Raw genomic sequence first — 14,457 nt, 5'->3', positions numbered from 1 at the left:
ATGCAGCATATAATAACGCAGGACTTCGCCCGCAATCAGGACCCTGCCGTCTCCTCCTCAGCTTCGGCCACATTCCAGAGCGTGGTGCCCCCCGTGTCCTCCTCAGGCCGGGCCAAGGTGCCCAGCCGCTACAGTCCTGAGAATCAGGTCCAGGCCTCACACCACCAGAGACCCTCCAGCAGAGTTTCTCCAGAGAGCGGCCCCGACAAGCCCAGAGCCAGGTACCTGGACCAGCCCTGGAGTAATCCGAGTGAGTCTGATTTTTGACTCGTCATCGGCATAACTTTTGACTCTCTGCTCGGTGTTTCAGGCCTGGGAAATCTCCCGATCGAGGCGGCAGGCAGATGGAGAACTATGAACCCATTTCTCCACCGCAGAGCTACCAGGGCATGGACAAACAGGAGACAGGCGGACCTCCGCCGCAGAGACGAGAGGCCGACAACTCCGAGATCAGGTAGGAGACCGGCCACAGTTTGGAAGCATTATACGTGCACAACATCTGTGCACTCGAGAATAACACCAGATCACCTGGAGAAGACCCGCACAAACATTATATGAACAAGATATGTGAATTTACCTGCTTACCTGGATTAATACTTGCGACGGTTTTGATCCGATCCCTTATTTACCTACCTAAACAGACTTCTAGCAAGAAACTTATTTTCGGGTGAAAAACCTCTTAAATTGACTCCACCGTGAACGCTTTCTTCTCTGTGTCCCGCTTTCCGCCCCGTCGCTACTGCAAAGAAAAGGGAAGCACGATAATTATTGGGATAATGGGACTCATGACGTCATACTGATAACTCCGATAATAACATTTTCAGCCCACAAATAGAAGCGATAATAATAAGCATAACTGCTTTGATTTCTCCCGTTCTGCCATGGTTTCACACACTGCATTATGCTGCGTCAAACACCTGCCGGTGACAATATTTTCCGTCAACAGGAGATATTTCTATCATATACAAATGTATTGAAATGTATGTGAATATTAAAAAAAACAGTACTTTAGTGTAGACCTGATCTACACGTTGCTTAGTCGTGCTCTCTGTCATTTGATGCCTGACAGACTGTTCGTCAGATAAAACGTTCCTCTGTCAGCAGTCGCTTTACACCCCAGTGGATCTGAAACAGTCGTACCAGCAGCTTTGGACCCCACTTTCCTTTTTTCTGCTAAACTTTTCACTCCTTCGTCTGGCTCCAGGAGTGACTCGCGGTCCCCGGGGAGCGTCAGCTACCTGCCGTCCTTCTTCACCAAGCTGGAGAACACCTCGCCGATGGTGAAATCCAAGAAGCAGGAGATCTTTCGTAAGTTGAACTCCACCTCTGGTGTCGGTGATTCTGATGTTGGTAAGTGGGTCTTCTCTTATCCTCCCCTTCAAACTAACGTGCACGCATCCGGTGAAGGAGCCGTTCACGTGTGTGCATGCTCGTGTGTCGTTCATTTCTCTCGTTTTTCATGCTCAGTCAGCGAGTGATAACACTGGAAAAACTTTGACGTGTTTAACTTCTGTGTCGGATTTTTAGTTTATTCAACGGATGAAAATTGTCTTGCAGGAAACGCGCAACCAGGCACAGAGATTTTCAACCTGCCTGCCGTCACCAGCTCCAGTAAGTAGCAGCGAAACTCGCTCAGACGCTTCAGTTTAACCCTTTGAAACTTGAGTAAACTGATCTGATTTCTTTCAAAAACATGGGAAGAAGACAGTGAGCAAAAAAGACAAAATGACTTTAAAAATAAGCAAAAAATGAGTAAAAATACATGAAAATTACCAGAAAATGAATTTTTGTTTAAAAAGGAAAGAAACATTTTAAAGAAAGAAATGTGAGCCGCCTGTTAAGTTGGGTGTTTTTTTTGTTTGTTGTTTTGTTTGTTGTTTTTTGGGTAGATTTTAGTTTGTTCAGTTTGCTTTGATTTTATTTTATTTTCCCTCTTTCTGATTGTAGATCCTTTTATATCTGTCATTTGTATTTTAGAGGTCAAAAGGTCAGTATTTTTGAATGTTGTTAAAATGAATAAAAATTTGAATGACAAAAAATAAAAGAAATGACCTTTGAAAAAGTGCTCCAAAAAATGCACACAATTGTGAATATTTATTTATGATAATTAAAAATATATTTGTTTCCTAGCTTTTTTTACGCTAAACATTCTTCTCTAGATTATTAAAAATAATTATCTAAATCTATGAAATTATTGCAGTTTGGGGAACATTACTGTGTTGCTCATTGCCTTTTATCCCATATTTGGGGGGGAAACAAATCACACCTGTTCGCTCAGGTTTAAAGGGTTAAATACGTGTGAAAGGAGTCTGAAAGCAGCTCAAGAAAAGCAATGTGCTCCAGGTTTAAAGGGTTAATCCGGCTGAATGTAACTTCCTCGCTGTGTGTTTTGTTGTGATTTTAGGCAGCATCAACCCCAGAAATCACTCCTTCAGCGACCCGGCCAGCAACCTGGGCCTGGAGGACATCATCCGCAAAGCCTTGATGGGAAACCTGGAGGAGAGACAGGAGGAGCACCAGGGAGGACTCGCAGCTCAGTGTCCCATCAACAACGCGCCCGGCGCCGGCAGCGACGCCCGCCAGGAGGCCAACCCGTCGCCCAGTATGGGTAGGCCGAAGTTCGATCGCCGAATGACACACAGCCATGGGCGAGAAAAAATGAAACAGAATTATCTCATTTTAATTTTCCTCCATGGTGATATAATAAATGTGGCACATAGGCCCGAAAATGCAGCTTAAGCCTTTGAAACATGAGTATATTTGGCTTGATTTCTCTCAAAAAACATTGGAAGAAGTCACGAGAAAATTAATTTAGCAAAAGAAAGGAAGATAGATAATAATTATAATAATAACACTTATAAATATAGTTTTCTTCACACTTTCCCTGTTTGTTTTATTATGATGATAATTTCTCTCTCCCTCTCAAAACCGTTTTCTTTTCCACTTTTTAAAATAATTTTCTGAATGCTTCTTGCATTAATGTCACTCAGAACAGGATCTTTTTGTTTTTTAACAAAATCAGCCTTTAAAGAAAATAACGACGTGACTTTTGTCGGTAGATAATTATCGATATCAAACAGTATGAAAACATTTATGGTGAAAACGTCAAAACTCGTCGCCCAGCCTCGTTTACGTGCTGCTGATTTTCTCGTTGTGTGTGAATCTGCAGGGAAGCAGAAGCAGGCTAAAGCCAACAGCCGCAAATCCAAGTCTCCCAACCTGGGTCAGGGCTACGCCGGAGGCGAGCGTCCCTCCTCGGTGTCCTCCGTCCACTCCGAGGGAGATTATCACAGACAGGCTCAAGCCCAACCGCAGTGGAGCTGGGACGACCGACCCTCGTCCACAGGTGAGCCGTCCGCCTTTCAACCGCCTGTGATTTCAACCACAGCGTCACAGTCGGGGTCAGAGTCCAGCACACGGAAACATGGTCTGTGGCGTCCAGCGGCTCACCTGGTAGAGCGGGTGTCCCACGTGTCCGCACTGACGCGGCCGTGCGTTTGATTCCAGCCCGCAGCCTTTTTCTGTTTGTCATCTCGCTCTCTTTCACTCTGCAAGCTGTCCGACCAACGGAGTCACACGATGAAATAATAAAGAGAAGGAAACGCGAACTGTAGATCGACGCATGAAACGTGGAACCGAAGTTGAGGTTTGCATCAGACGTTATTCAAAGGTCAGAATCTGATTTCTGTCAAAGGTCCAAAACACTGATGATAAGCAAAATACTGTTTAAAAACTTGCTCATAAGTGAATTTCTCGTCTCTTTCCCTCAAACGGAGGCTCAACTTTCTCCGCCAAACACACTTAAACACGTCAGCATCAGAGGACTTCGCTCGCTCTGCTGCGTCACAGATCACCTGTGTATTCTGGGATGTTTCTGTTCGACGTGTCGCTGCTGTGGATCATAGTGGCGTTAAACATTTTTTACTCTTCAAACCTCCGACTGTCTGATTAAACGTGTGCAAGAAAAGGCCGCTTTTTCGAAGAAAATTTGTCATTTTATTTATTTCGTATTTTCAGTTTGATAGAAAAGTCGCTCTTTACTTTTATAGCTTGAGAGCTTTTTCCTAAAAAAGCAGGAGTTCGTCTTTCTTGGCTCTTTATATTCAGAATAACGAGATGTTTCTTTTCTGTGGTGCAGAAATTTTCTCAGCTCGCCGTTTGTTTACCGTGAAGCTCTCCTCACTCCGTCTCCTCCTCCTCCCTCCAGGGTCCATGCAGTTCCCGTATAACCCGCTGACCATGCGCATCCTGAGCAACACGCCGCCCGCCTCCATGGCGTCCCCCTCCATACAGAGCCAGCAGCAGCAGCAGCCGCCGCCTCCCGCCGGAGCCCCGGTGGCTCAGCAGCGCGTGTGGCAGTCTCTGCTGTCGGAGCAATACGAGACCCTGTCCGACAGCGACGACTGAGCCCGGCTCGCCGCAGCCCCGATCACCGCGAGAGAGGCCTGCGCTGAGTCTCTCCGCCTCCCCCACTTCCTCCCAGAACTATCCTCGCTCACCTGCGAGTGTGACAAGAAGACGGGGGCGGTGCCCTGTTTGTTTTTTTTGTTTTTTTTCGGTGCTATGGCGCCCCCTGGCGGCTCGCTGAGAGTACAGGCAGCAGCCCGTGGCAGGCAGGGCTCTCCAGAACAAGACTGGCTTCGGTCTGGAAGCACTCACCCGGCCTGTTTTTGGGGAAACTCGACGGAGGGGACGACACGAGTAAAGATGAAGAACTTAAAATGTAAAAAGAAACAACATAAGAGACTATTTCAGATTTTGTTCTTTTGATTTCTGTAAAGATATTTCTCGTCTTTAAGAAAATCGTTGTATGTAAATAGAGTAACCTTTTTGCAGTGTTTTTCTTAACTTGATTCTTATTTTAATGTCGCTTTTAAATTGATCCACTTTAAATGGGAAGAGCAGGGGTGTAATCTTTGGTATGACAGTCGGTCTCTCCCGGTCCCAGTCCCGCCAGCGTGACCTGACACCCGCTCTAAAGTTTTTACCACAGCGACGCAGAGAGACCCTTTTTTTGGGGGGTTTGTACTTGACCAGTGGAGCGCAGAGATCCACCGAGCACCACCGGAGCCTGGACATCGTGGAAACATTTCACACAGCAGTCGATGCTCAGCGCCGACGCTAACGTCTCACCCCCGTTTCTAGACAGAAATGTCGTCAAAACAAGTTGAGAACACTGGTGTCAAAGCAGAAAGTCTGATATAAGCTCGCCGCAAAATGACTACTCCTGGACCCCGTCTGAATTAAAGTGAGCCAATGTTTTATTTTTTTTATTTTTTTCCGGTAGAGCTGACCGTGGCGTGTCACACGTAGCTGTCTCTGCAGTTTCCAACCTGTCCAGAATGATCTGCTCTGCAATGTTGTCATGGTAAAAAAATTCTATATATATAGTATGTCAGGTTTTGCCATGCCTTGTGACTTGAGAAAGAAGGCAGCTTTAACTAATTTTCTCAGAGATATACGTTGGTGTTTGATGTTTGTATTTGTTTCTTTTAGTCCCTCTTTTTTTTTTTTTTTTTTTTTTTGATACTGTCCTGACAAAAATCTGAACTCTGTAAAATTGTCTTTCCATTACACAAAAAGACAAAACTAACCAAACATAAAGAATGGTCTGCACCATTGTTGCACTTTTTTTTTTTTTTTTGCTTTGTAGCTTTTGACGAGAAAAACAAAAAAGCATACTACCTGCTGTGTAACTTATTCAGCCTCCAGCACAGGAGTATACGAAGATGTGCTTTAACTCTTTCCCCACCACTCACAGAAATCTGGATGTTCTGACTTCATGTCTGTTCTTGTAGCTGGTACATGATTTTTGTTTTTGTAGTGCATCACAGTTACAGTTTTTAAGTGTTTGGTACCGTTAAATGTTTTAGGAGTTTGCCGTCACGGCGAGTCAAAGCCGCGACCACTTAATCTCTGCTTTCATCGTGTCAATCAACTTTAAATATGAATTATTATTATTATAGGTCAACTTCATAAATGGCAGTAAAGTTCCTTTGCAAGTATGTGAAAAACAACAAAAAAAATTCTGGCTTTCAACTTCGCTCAGTTAACGAAAAATCCATCTGCTCTAAACTTTCCTTCCTTTCCTTTTCGTTTTGATTTGTCAGAGCACATTTTTTTATTTTCTGTCATTTTCAACATGATCCATCCCGCTCACACGGGATGTTATGTGTTTACAAAGTCAATGACAACGAGAAAAAACGAAAAAAAAGAAAAAAAAACGTTTACAAACTTGAATCTTAAAAAGAAAATCCGACATGAAGCCGAAAAAGAATTGGAGCATCTTTTCAGCTCTCTATCAAACACACACACACACACACACACACACACACACACAGTGGTGACTTTATTTTTGACTTGAAAATCCCGTGTATCCTATGATGTTGAAATGCAATGTTTGTATCGCACAATGTCTCTTAGTAGGCTATTACAAGAGTTCAGACCAATCAAATAAAGTGGATCAGTTCTCCACCACTGAACGCCGTGTCGCTTCTTAACAGCTGTCGCGTCGATTATTGATCGCTGTCCTTTTCTTCTTGGTCCTGTTTGTCCTCAGCTGAGGTTTACTGTTAACCCTTCGAAACCTGCAGCCACATATTTCTTCTTGTGCTTCTTTCAGACGTCTTTCAGTTGCTCATTGCTTTTTTTCCCCAAAATATGGGATAAAAGGCAATGAGCAACTTGGAAAGAAATGTTTCACAAATTGCAATAATTCAATATATTTAGCTAATTATTATTATTTTATTAAATTTAGGGAATCTAATCTGTCTAATGAAAAAAACAAAAGCTTGGAAATAAATATATTTATAGTGATCATAAATACATATTTAAAAATATGCAACAGTTATTGCAGTTTTTGAAGCACAGTTTTATCTTTTCAATATACTGAATTAAAGCAAAAATACAAATGTTATAGATATACAAATTCGTGCAATTTGTTTAAAAAACGGGGAAAAAAGGCAGCAAGCGAGCAGGTAAGAAATGTCCCACACTGCGAGAAACTGGCAGATTTAAAAAATATATTTTTCAGAAACGAGGAAAATGATCATGTTTACATATTCAAAATGACTTTTCAAATTATAGTAATTTTTGGAGTTTTTTTCCCAGGACATTTCTCTGTTGTTTTTTTGTTTTACTTAAAAAAAAAATCAGTTAATCAAAAAATACTTTATAATATCTTGCTAATTTCTGGGTCATTTCTTTGCTCGTTGCCTCATTGTCAGTTTGCTCGGGTTTCAAAGGGTTAACTGTTCAGAATTGATGTTATATTACACAAATACGATTTTAATGCTGTGCGACGGTTCGGCTTTGGAACATTTCACAGCATTAAATTCTAACAGGAGCTATTTATTTATTTATTTTTTCAATAAGCTTCGACTCAGCAGTTTCTGTGTGTATCTCATAAAATACCTTTTTAAGGATTTTTAAATAGTTTTTTAACAGCATATTCAGTCCATCTTAGACCAGAAACAGTTTATCGGTCAGTGAGTTGGTCGAAAGAAAACTAATCTGGTGCTTTTTGTAGGAGAGGATTTGCGTTTTCTCTACTTTTTTCTTCTACACATTTTTTAATTGAGGCTAAACAACAACGAAAATAACTGCAGCTGAAAAATTAGACCTACTGAATCGTAAAAAAAAAAGTACCTGAAACTTTTTTTTTTCATAATTGAGATCTGACTCTTGTGACTCACCGCTAACATTATTAAGATCTGAAATGTCCTCAGACTCAGGCCTAACATGTTCGAGATCTGATTCACAACTACCATTATTCAGACCTATGTCCTCTGGTGCAAACCGAGCATCATTCAGATCTGTGTCCTCCGGTTCACACACAGGATTACTTAGAGCTGTCTCCTCTGGTTTACACTTAATATCATTTAAATCTTTTTTTGTCCTCAGGCTCACAGCTATTCAGATCAGCCCTGGTCTCAGACTCACGCCTGTTAAGACTTGCGATGCCTTCAGTATTTGGCATCGTCACATGTTGCTCAGGATTGTTTTTTTGCTCCTCTGTCACGGGAGCTGTCCTCACGATGTTCCCTGTGCATGAATAACTTGTTGAAGGCATTTCATCTGTCTCTTCAACAGCTGCCTGAATTTGTGATGGAGCGGGGAACCTACATGAATAACTTGTTGAAGGCATAAGCCATTGAGTTATATTTTGTAACCAACATCAGTCTTAATCACAAATATTAATTATTAATTTTTGGAAATTGAACACTTAAAATGTACATTTACTGCATTTCATTTATCTGACAGCTGAAGGTTCAAAAAGATTATTAAATATGATGAGTTATTCATTAAAACAGTTTATAAAAAAGTTAAAATGAGCTTCAGATTGAAACTAGAACAAAATTCTGTTTACACACAAATGCATAATACTTATATTCAACATAATAATAATCTTAATAATAATAATAAAACACTCAAAGTGGCCACTGTTTTTGAGTCTTTGATTATATTTGCAGATAATACTTGTGTACATTTATTAAACATAAATTGCTTTGATTTCGTTTTGCCCATGGTTTCGCTTGGCCAGTACTACACACACTGCATGTTTCTGCGTGTCAACCTGCTGCCCTGCCAGATTAGTCAGCAGCAGGGTTTCCCCTATTGTTTGTTTTTGTCTTTTTTTTTTAACTCTTTCCCTGCCATTGACAAGATTTCCTGTCATTTGGTGATATTAATATCAGATATAAATGTCTTTTCAGCTGTAACAATGTTGTGAGTAGTAAAACAACTGCATAAAAAACTGTACCTTACTGTACACTCGATCTACACGATACTTAGTTGTGTTGTGTCTCATCTGATGCCTTGCTGTTGTGTTTAAAAAGGAAATCTATTTATCTAACTTTTATTTTTGAAAGAACTTTTATTTTGAAGGCAAAGCAAACCCTTGAACCGGAAGTGGTGATGCCTGATTGGCTACCTAAGCGCGGTAGTAGAGTCGTTCACTTCCGGAAACAAAGCAGTTCAAAAATCAATATGCGGTCGTCGTTTCTTCCCGCTGTGGCTGATCAACTTCTCCGAGACATCCAAAAAACGTACGAGGAGACCTCTCAAAGTAAGCGCGCGGTGCTTAAACGCGGAGATAATCGGTTAAATTAACTCCTGGACGGTTTAAACCGCGAAATTAGCTTTAGCATCGACGAGCTAACGTCTCAGCCGCCTGAGACAAACTCGCTTCAGTTTCTGAGCAAACAACGTTAATGTTGACTTTTGTTAGGAAGTAACGATTAACTCTGCGTCATTTTAACGCAGCTTACAGTGTTGTGCTGTAAAGTAACGTTATTAAAACGTTTTAACGTTATAACGTTTTGTTTTCAGCGTGTTACAGCGATGTAATTTAATATTTGGGCTGTAGGTGTCGCTGCTGTAACACGTGTCTCCTTTTAGGAACATCTGTCTCCATCAGTTATGTTTTCTTTATGTTCACTCACAACAAATGAGTTAAAATTAACATTATTATTATTGTATTGTTATTGTCATTTCTACCTGATGATGTAATTTTTACCATTTTTGGCATTTGGAGTAAATACGTGCTATTTCCACTGCTGCACACTCACAATCAGTGACGCTGAAATCAGCGACATATCCCCAAAATCTGTTTAGCATGAAATGTATTGAAAATATTTTTTTTTTTGTTACATCTGAAAACAAAGTGGCATCTTGGAAAAAAGAAAAGAAAATGCATTTAAAGGGTTAAAATTATGAAAATTGTATATATATATAGTAATATAGTATTTAATATTTATGATAGGATTTGTTAAGCAATTAATGAAAGTAGAAAATCATATTAATGTATAACGTTTTTTAAAGCTTGATTTTGAAAAGAGCATTTTGTGTGCAGAGCGATAGTGTATTTGTTTTTAGTGTATGTGATATTAAAGCAGGACCTAAGAGTTAAAGTGACAACAGATTAAAACAACAAACAGTTCAACAGAGAAAAACAAAAATATCAATATTTAAAACCATTAAATGACCACAAAGCAGCAAAAGACGTATGTTTATTTAGATACGTAATAAAAGCATTTTCCACCAAAACATACAAACCTTTTGCCAAAAAGTCACATTAACCAGGGTGTAAAAATGTACAAAAACTCCTGAAATGAATTGATTTCACACGTCACGTGCAGGAGAGCTGAGGTAAATGCACAGCGCTCTCTGTTGAATTTCGGTGTGTGATGTGATGTGTTATGTTTCACGAAATGAAAACACCATGCGCTCATGTCTGGGCTTTTTTTCCAGTAACTCAACATTTTTGTTTTTAAGAAAACAAAGCAAATCCAGACACCACGAGAGAGGTTCAGTCTGAGCCTCTAAATATAGCAGCTTTACCTCAACGTCACCCGCAGCCGAGTGGCAGCTGCTCTGTGGGCAGCTGTTGATTTATGTCCTCTAGAGTCCAGAAACTTAATAAAAATAGATCATTAAACTGTCATTATAATGAAATCTGCAGCATTGATTGTTTTTTTTTTAAAAGAACATGAATACATATTTTAATGATTTTTTTATTTTTATTTTTTCAGTTCCTGATGACCTGCTTATTGCGTAAGTATCAGTCTCCCTTTTTGTCATCTTTTGTTGTCATTGATTGTCATCACATGTATTTATTACCAGTCATTTAATGTAACTAAGTAAATTAACCCAAGTACATATTTGATGCCGTATCCACAGTGCATACGTTTTTCTTGTTTGGTGGAAACATGTTGGCTTTTTGAATGATTCAGCCACTTTAATAAAAGCTTTGTAATGTAATTACTCCTCGTTTTCCTCGATTTTTTTTACACGTTTGAAATGTTTTATAATATTTGAGGTACCTGTGTTTTACTTGAGTATTTCTATCATATGCAACTTTCTACTTTTGCTCCGCTGCATCTCTGAGGTAAATATTAACGGTCATGGGAAACCTGGAAAAGTCATGGAACTTCACAGTTAGATTGTCCAGGCCTGGAAAAGTCATGTAATTAATAAAAATCATTGAAAATTTAGGAAAATCCATGAAAATGTGTTAAGTAATTAAACTGTTGCAGTAATCTTTTATGGATAAACTTCCACGTAATGTAACGTAACAACAAACGTATTTCCTGTCGCGGCTGACGTAACGTCACTCTAATATGCGTCAATGTGACATTTGTTTACCATTTTGTACATTGATTATTTTTTTTAGCTCTCCCTCTGTATGCCAGCTAGTTGACGTAAAAAGTCATGGAAACATTTTGAAATTTTGTCGATGAATACGTGTGGAAACTTTGTAATATGTCTTCATGATAAAATGTTAAACTCCACTGTAACCTGTTATGATTACTAATATACCCAGTAGTATACAAAGTATCTGAAATCAGCTCCACATAGGAATACAACATGAAAATGTGTAAAACAGAGTAAAGTAATATATATTATATGAAAATATATTAATGTTAAAAGAGCCATTCTGCATACTGAGTATGTTTACTTTTGAGACTTAAAGTACATTTTGCTGATAATACTAATTTACTTAAGTAACATTTTACATTTTGAATGCAGGACTTTTTTTAATGTCTTTATTATGTTTTCTAATTATAATAAATATGACATATAGTAGATAAAACAGTCTTGGCAGCAAATATGGTATGCCATAAAATGAAAAGACAAACCAAACCAAACAAAAAATAAGTAAAAATAAATAAATAAATTAAGATTAGATAAGATAAGACAAAATAAAATAAAATGAATAATATAGAATAAGCCGGAGGTGAAAAACTGATGTTAAAATAGTTACAATTTACAGAAATCTTAAAGATTACACGGTCTATAACACGTAATATTCTTGTTTCCGATTTCCCCGACCCCACTCCCATCTTTATCAACATTTTCAAAAACTGCCAGCTTTCCTTTTGTAATATTTGTTACTTTTGTTTTTCTGCACTTCAATATTAATACCTTTACTCGGAGTATTTCTTTAACTCCCGTGTATCATTACATCTGACACCAGTGAGTTCATTTTGCCGTCACTCATGATTTATTTTATTTAGCTTTGTTTTATTTATTTGTTTTGTTCTATTTTATGTTATTTTATTTGTTTTATTTAATGTTATGTTGTTTTATTTTACTTTATTTTTTTATGAATGTAGTACTCCTCCTCTGTCTGAGTGACGATGTCAGTAAAAATGTTCACACATGGCCGAATGTGAGTGGGTGTGCAGAAACCACAGTGGTCAGGATTTACCAAAGTGACAAGGCAGTGAGACGCAGTGAGACAGAGTGAGACACAGTGAGACACCGTGAGACACAGTGAAACAGAGTGAGACGCAGTGAGACACAGTGAGACGCAGTGTCACGGTGCTGCTGTGTGTCTTTACTCAGACGCTGTCTTGGCGAGTGGTTTGCGTTTCTGGGTGTGAAGCGGTGCTCGCTGTCTGGCTCAGCGCAGCCACATCCTGTCTGTGAGGAAGATCTTCACCGTGCTCAGTTTCTTACTCTGTTTTCACGTTTGTCTCGTCTCTCACGTAAAAAAACATCCTGTTTTTCACATCAGTGATTGTAAGAAAAGTCCAATTATAAACTAACAGAACTAACTTTTGACAGTGGAAGAGTTTGTCTCTTGCATTAAACATCAATATATCTTACATGATATTTTGCGTACTTTCCTCATATTGAGATAAATATTGGTAGTAATAATAATTTCTTGGTATATATATTTTCTCTTTAAACCAGACTGCCATGTCTCATATTATTATTAGAAATGTGTGTGATTAGTCGACTGGTCAATTAAATGTTGCCTCACTAGTTGTCACCAGAAATACTTAAATACTAATAATTTTATTATAATTTTGTTGAGCCAGTGAAAATGTTGTTGTAACAATAAGGCACGTTTCCTAAAAATCTGTTTTCCTGAAGTATATTATCTTCAATCGATTTATTGTATCTGTGAGCGTTTGTGTAGTGAGCTGTTGTCATGTTTTGCAGAATAATATGCAAAGTGCCACAAATTTCATCACCATTTAAAATATAATTTGGTTATTGAAAAAATGGGAACGACTTTAAATCTCTTAAATGCACAACTTTTTTTCAGATGTTTAACTGAATTAAATACTTCATTTTATTTTTTTTCTTGTTATCTTTTTTCAGATTTTAATAGTCTAATTTTAAACTTTAGTTTAAACGTCATGGAAATGAATAAAGAACATCCCCAAATTTTACACCTCTTTTTGTTTGGTAGCGTATTTTTTAGAGCTGCAACGATAATTTGATAAATTGATAAACTGATTAGTCGATCAATAGAAAATTAATTTGCAACTGTTTCAATAATCGAGTTGTCGTTTTCGTAAATTGTAAAGCATAAAAAACAAACATTTTCTGGTTTCATGCTTCATAAACGTGAGAATCTGATGCTTTTCTTTGTTATTTATGGTTATAAACTGAATCGTTTTGGATTTTTGTGCTGTTGTTCGGATAAAACGAAACATTTGAAGACGTCATATTGAGCTCCAGGAAATTACACAGGTTTCACTGTTTTTTAGCAAAACGATTAAAAAATAATTCTCAGATTAATCAGTAATGAAAATAATAATTAGTTGCCATATTCATGCTATATATTTAGCACAACAAGTTTTATTTTTGCCATCTTAAGCATACATTTTAAATACAGTTTTTTGTTATTCCTCTAAAGTGAAAAAGCGCTTTATTGAAATGTGAGATGATTTAAGAGTCAAACAGGAAGACGTGACTGTAAAAAAGGCAGATGAGCCGGTTCTTCTACAAACAGAAAGCTCAAATGTCCACAGCCTGCAGGGAGCCGATAAATGTACTTATTTAATGAGGCGCACACACACACACACACACACACACACACACACACACACACACACACACACACACTGGAGCCGTCATCAACAAACTGGTCTAATTTGATCTTTTCGATAATCTTCCACTCAGCAGTTTCTGTGTGTATCTCATAAAATACCTTTTTAAAGTTTTTTTTTTAGCGTTTTCCATCACAAGAATACTGAAATCTAAACGTGTGATACGACGACCAAAACATAGTGCATTTAGTTCATTTTGGGATGACATGAGGAATGGCTCTGTCAGACATCTTTTATCTGCATAACTTGTTTTGCACAAACAGCAGTGTAACCAAAATGTTAATCTTATGTTGCTGCTTCGTCTTCACGTTTTCTTCTTCGTGTGTTTCAGGCTGAAGTTTGTCTTCGGGCCTTGTGCGCTGCAAGCTTTGGACCTCGTCGATCAGCACGCCGTCACCTGTCTGACGTCTCCCAGTGGACGCAAAGCATTTCAGGTCAGTCAGTCACGCTTCGGTCAGCTCTCAAACAGTCGTCCTCCGTGCATACTTTATACACTATTAGATTAATGGTTGCAAACTAACATTAAATCATTGTCAAAATAATGAAATTTCCTGCAGCAAAATAATTTCCAACTTAGAATGAGTTACTGTAATTAGTGTGGAGTGACATC

The 14,457-nt window shown here is 38.6% G+C and overlaps 1 protein-coding gene and 1 long non-coding RNA gene across 2 annotated transcripts; both read left to right on the top strand.

The window, feature by feature from the left end:
* LOC121952707 (nuclear receptor corepressor 1-like) lies at window positions 1-6,474 on the top strand. Its single transcript, XM_042499515.1, has 7 exons — window positions 1-221; window positions 311-454; window positions 1,205-1,350; window positions 1,558-1,611; window positions 2,405-2,608; window positions 3,170-3,346; window positions 4,208-6,474. Exons 1-7 carry the CDS (start codon window positions 1-3, stop codon window positions 4,405-4,407), a joined length of 1,146 nt encoding a protein of 381 aa, XP_042355449.1. The 3' UTR covers window positions 4,408-6,474.
* Window positions 6,475-8,977: 2,503 nt separating this feature from the next.
* On the top strand, window positions 8,978-14,236 carry LOC121952157. The gene is made up of 3 exons (XR_006106433.1): window positions 8,978-9,047; window positions 10,533-10,554; window positions 14,179-14,236. It is a non-coding gene; the product is annotated as an uncharacterized LOC121952157 (long non-coding RNA).
* The last annotated feature ends 221 nt before the right edge of the window (window positions 14,237-14,457 follow it).

Source organism: Plectropomus leopardus, chromosome 13 (assembly GCF_008729295.1).
Source record: "Plectropomus leopardus isolate mb chromosome 13, YSFRI_Pleo_2.0, whole genome shotgun sequence".
Taxonomy (NCBI): domain Eukaryota; kingdom Metazoa; phylum Chordata; class Actinopteri; order Perciformes; family Serranidae; genus Plectropomus; species Plectropomus leopardus.
The sequence above is the reverse complement of the archived record's forward strand: the minus strand, read 5'-3'. Positions and strand labels throughout refer to the sequence as shown.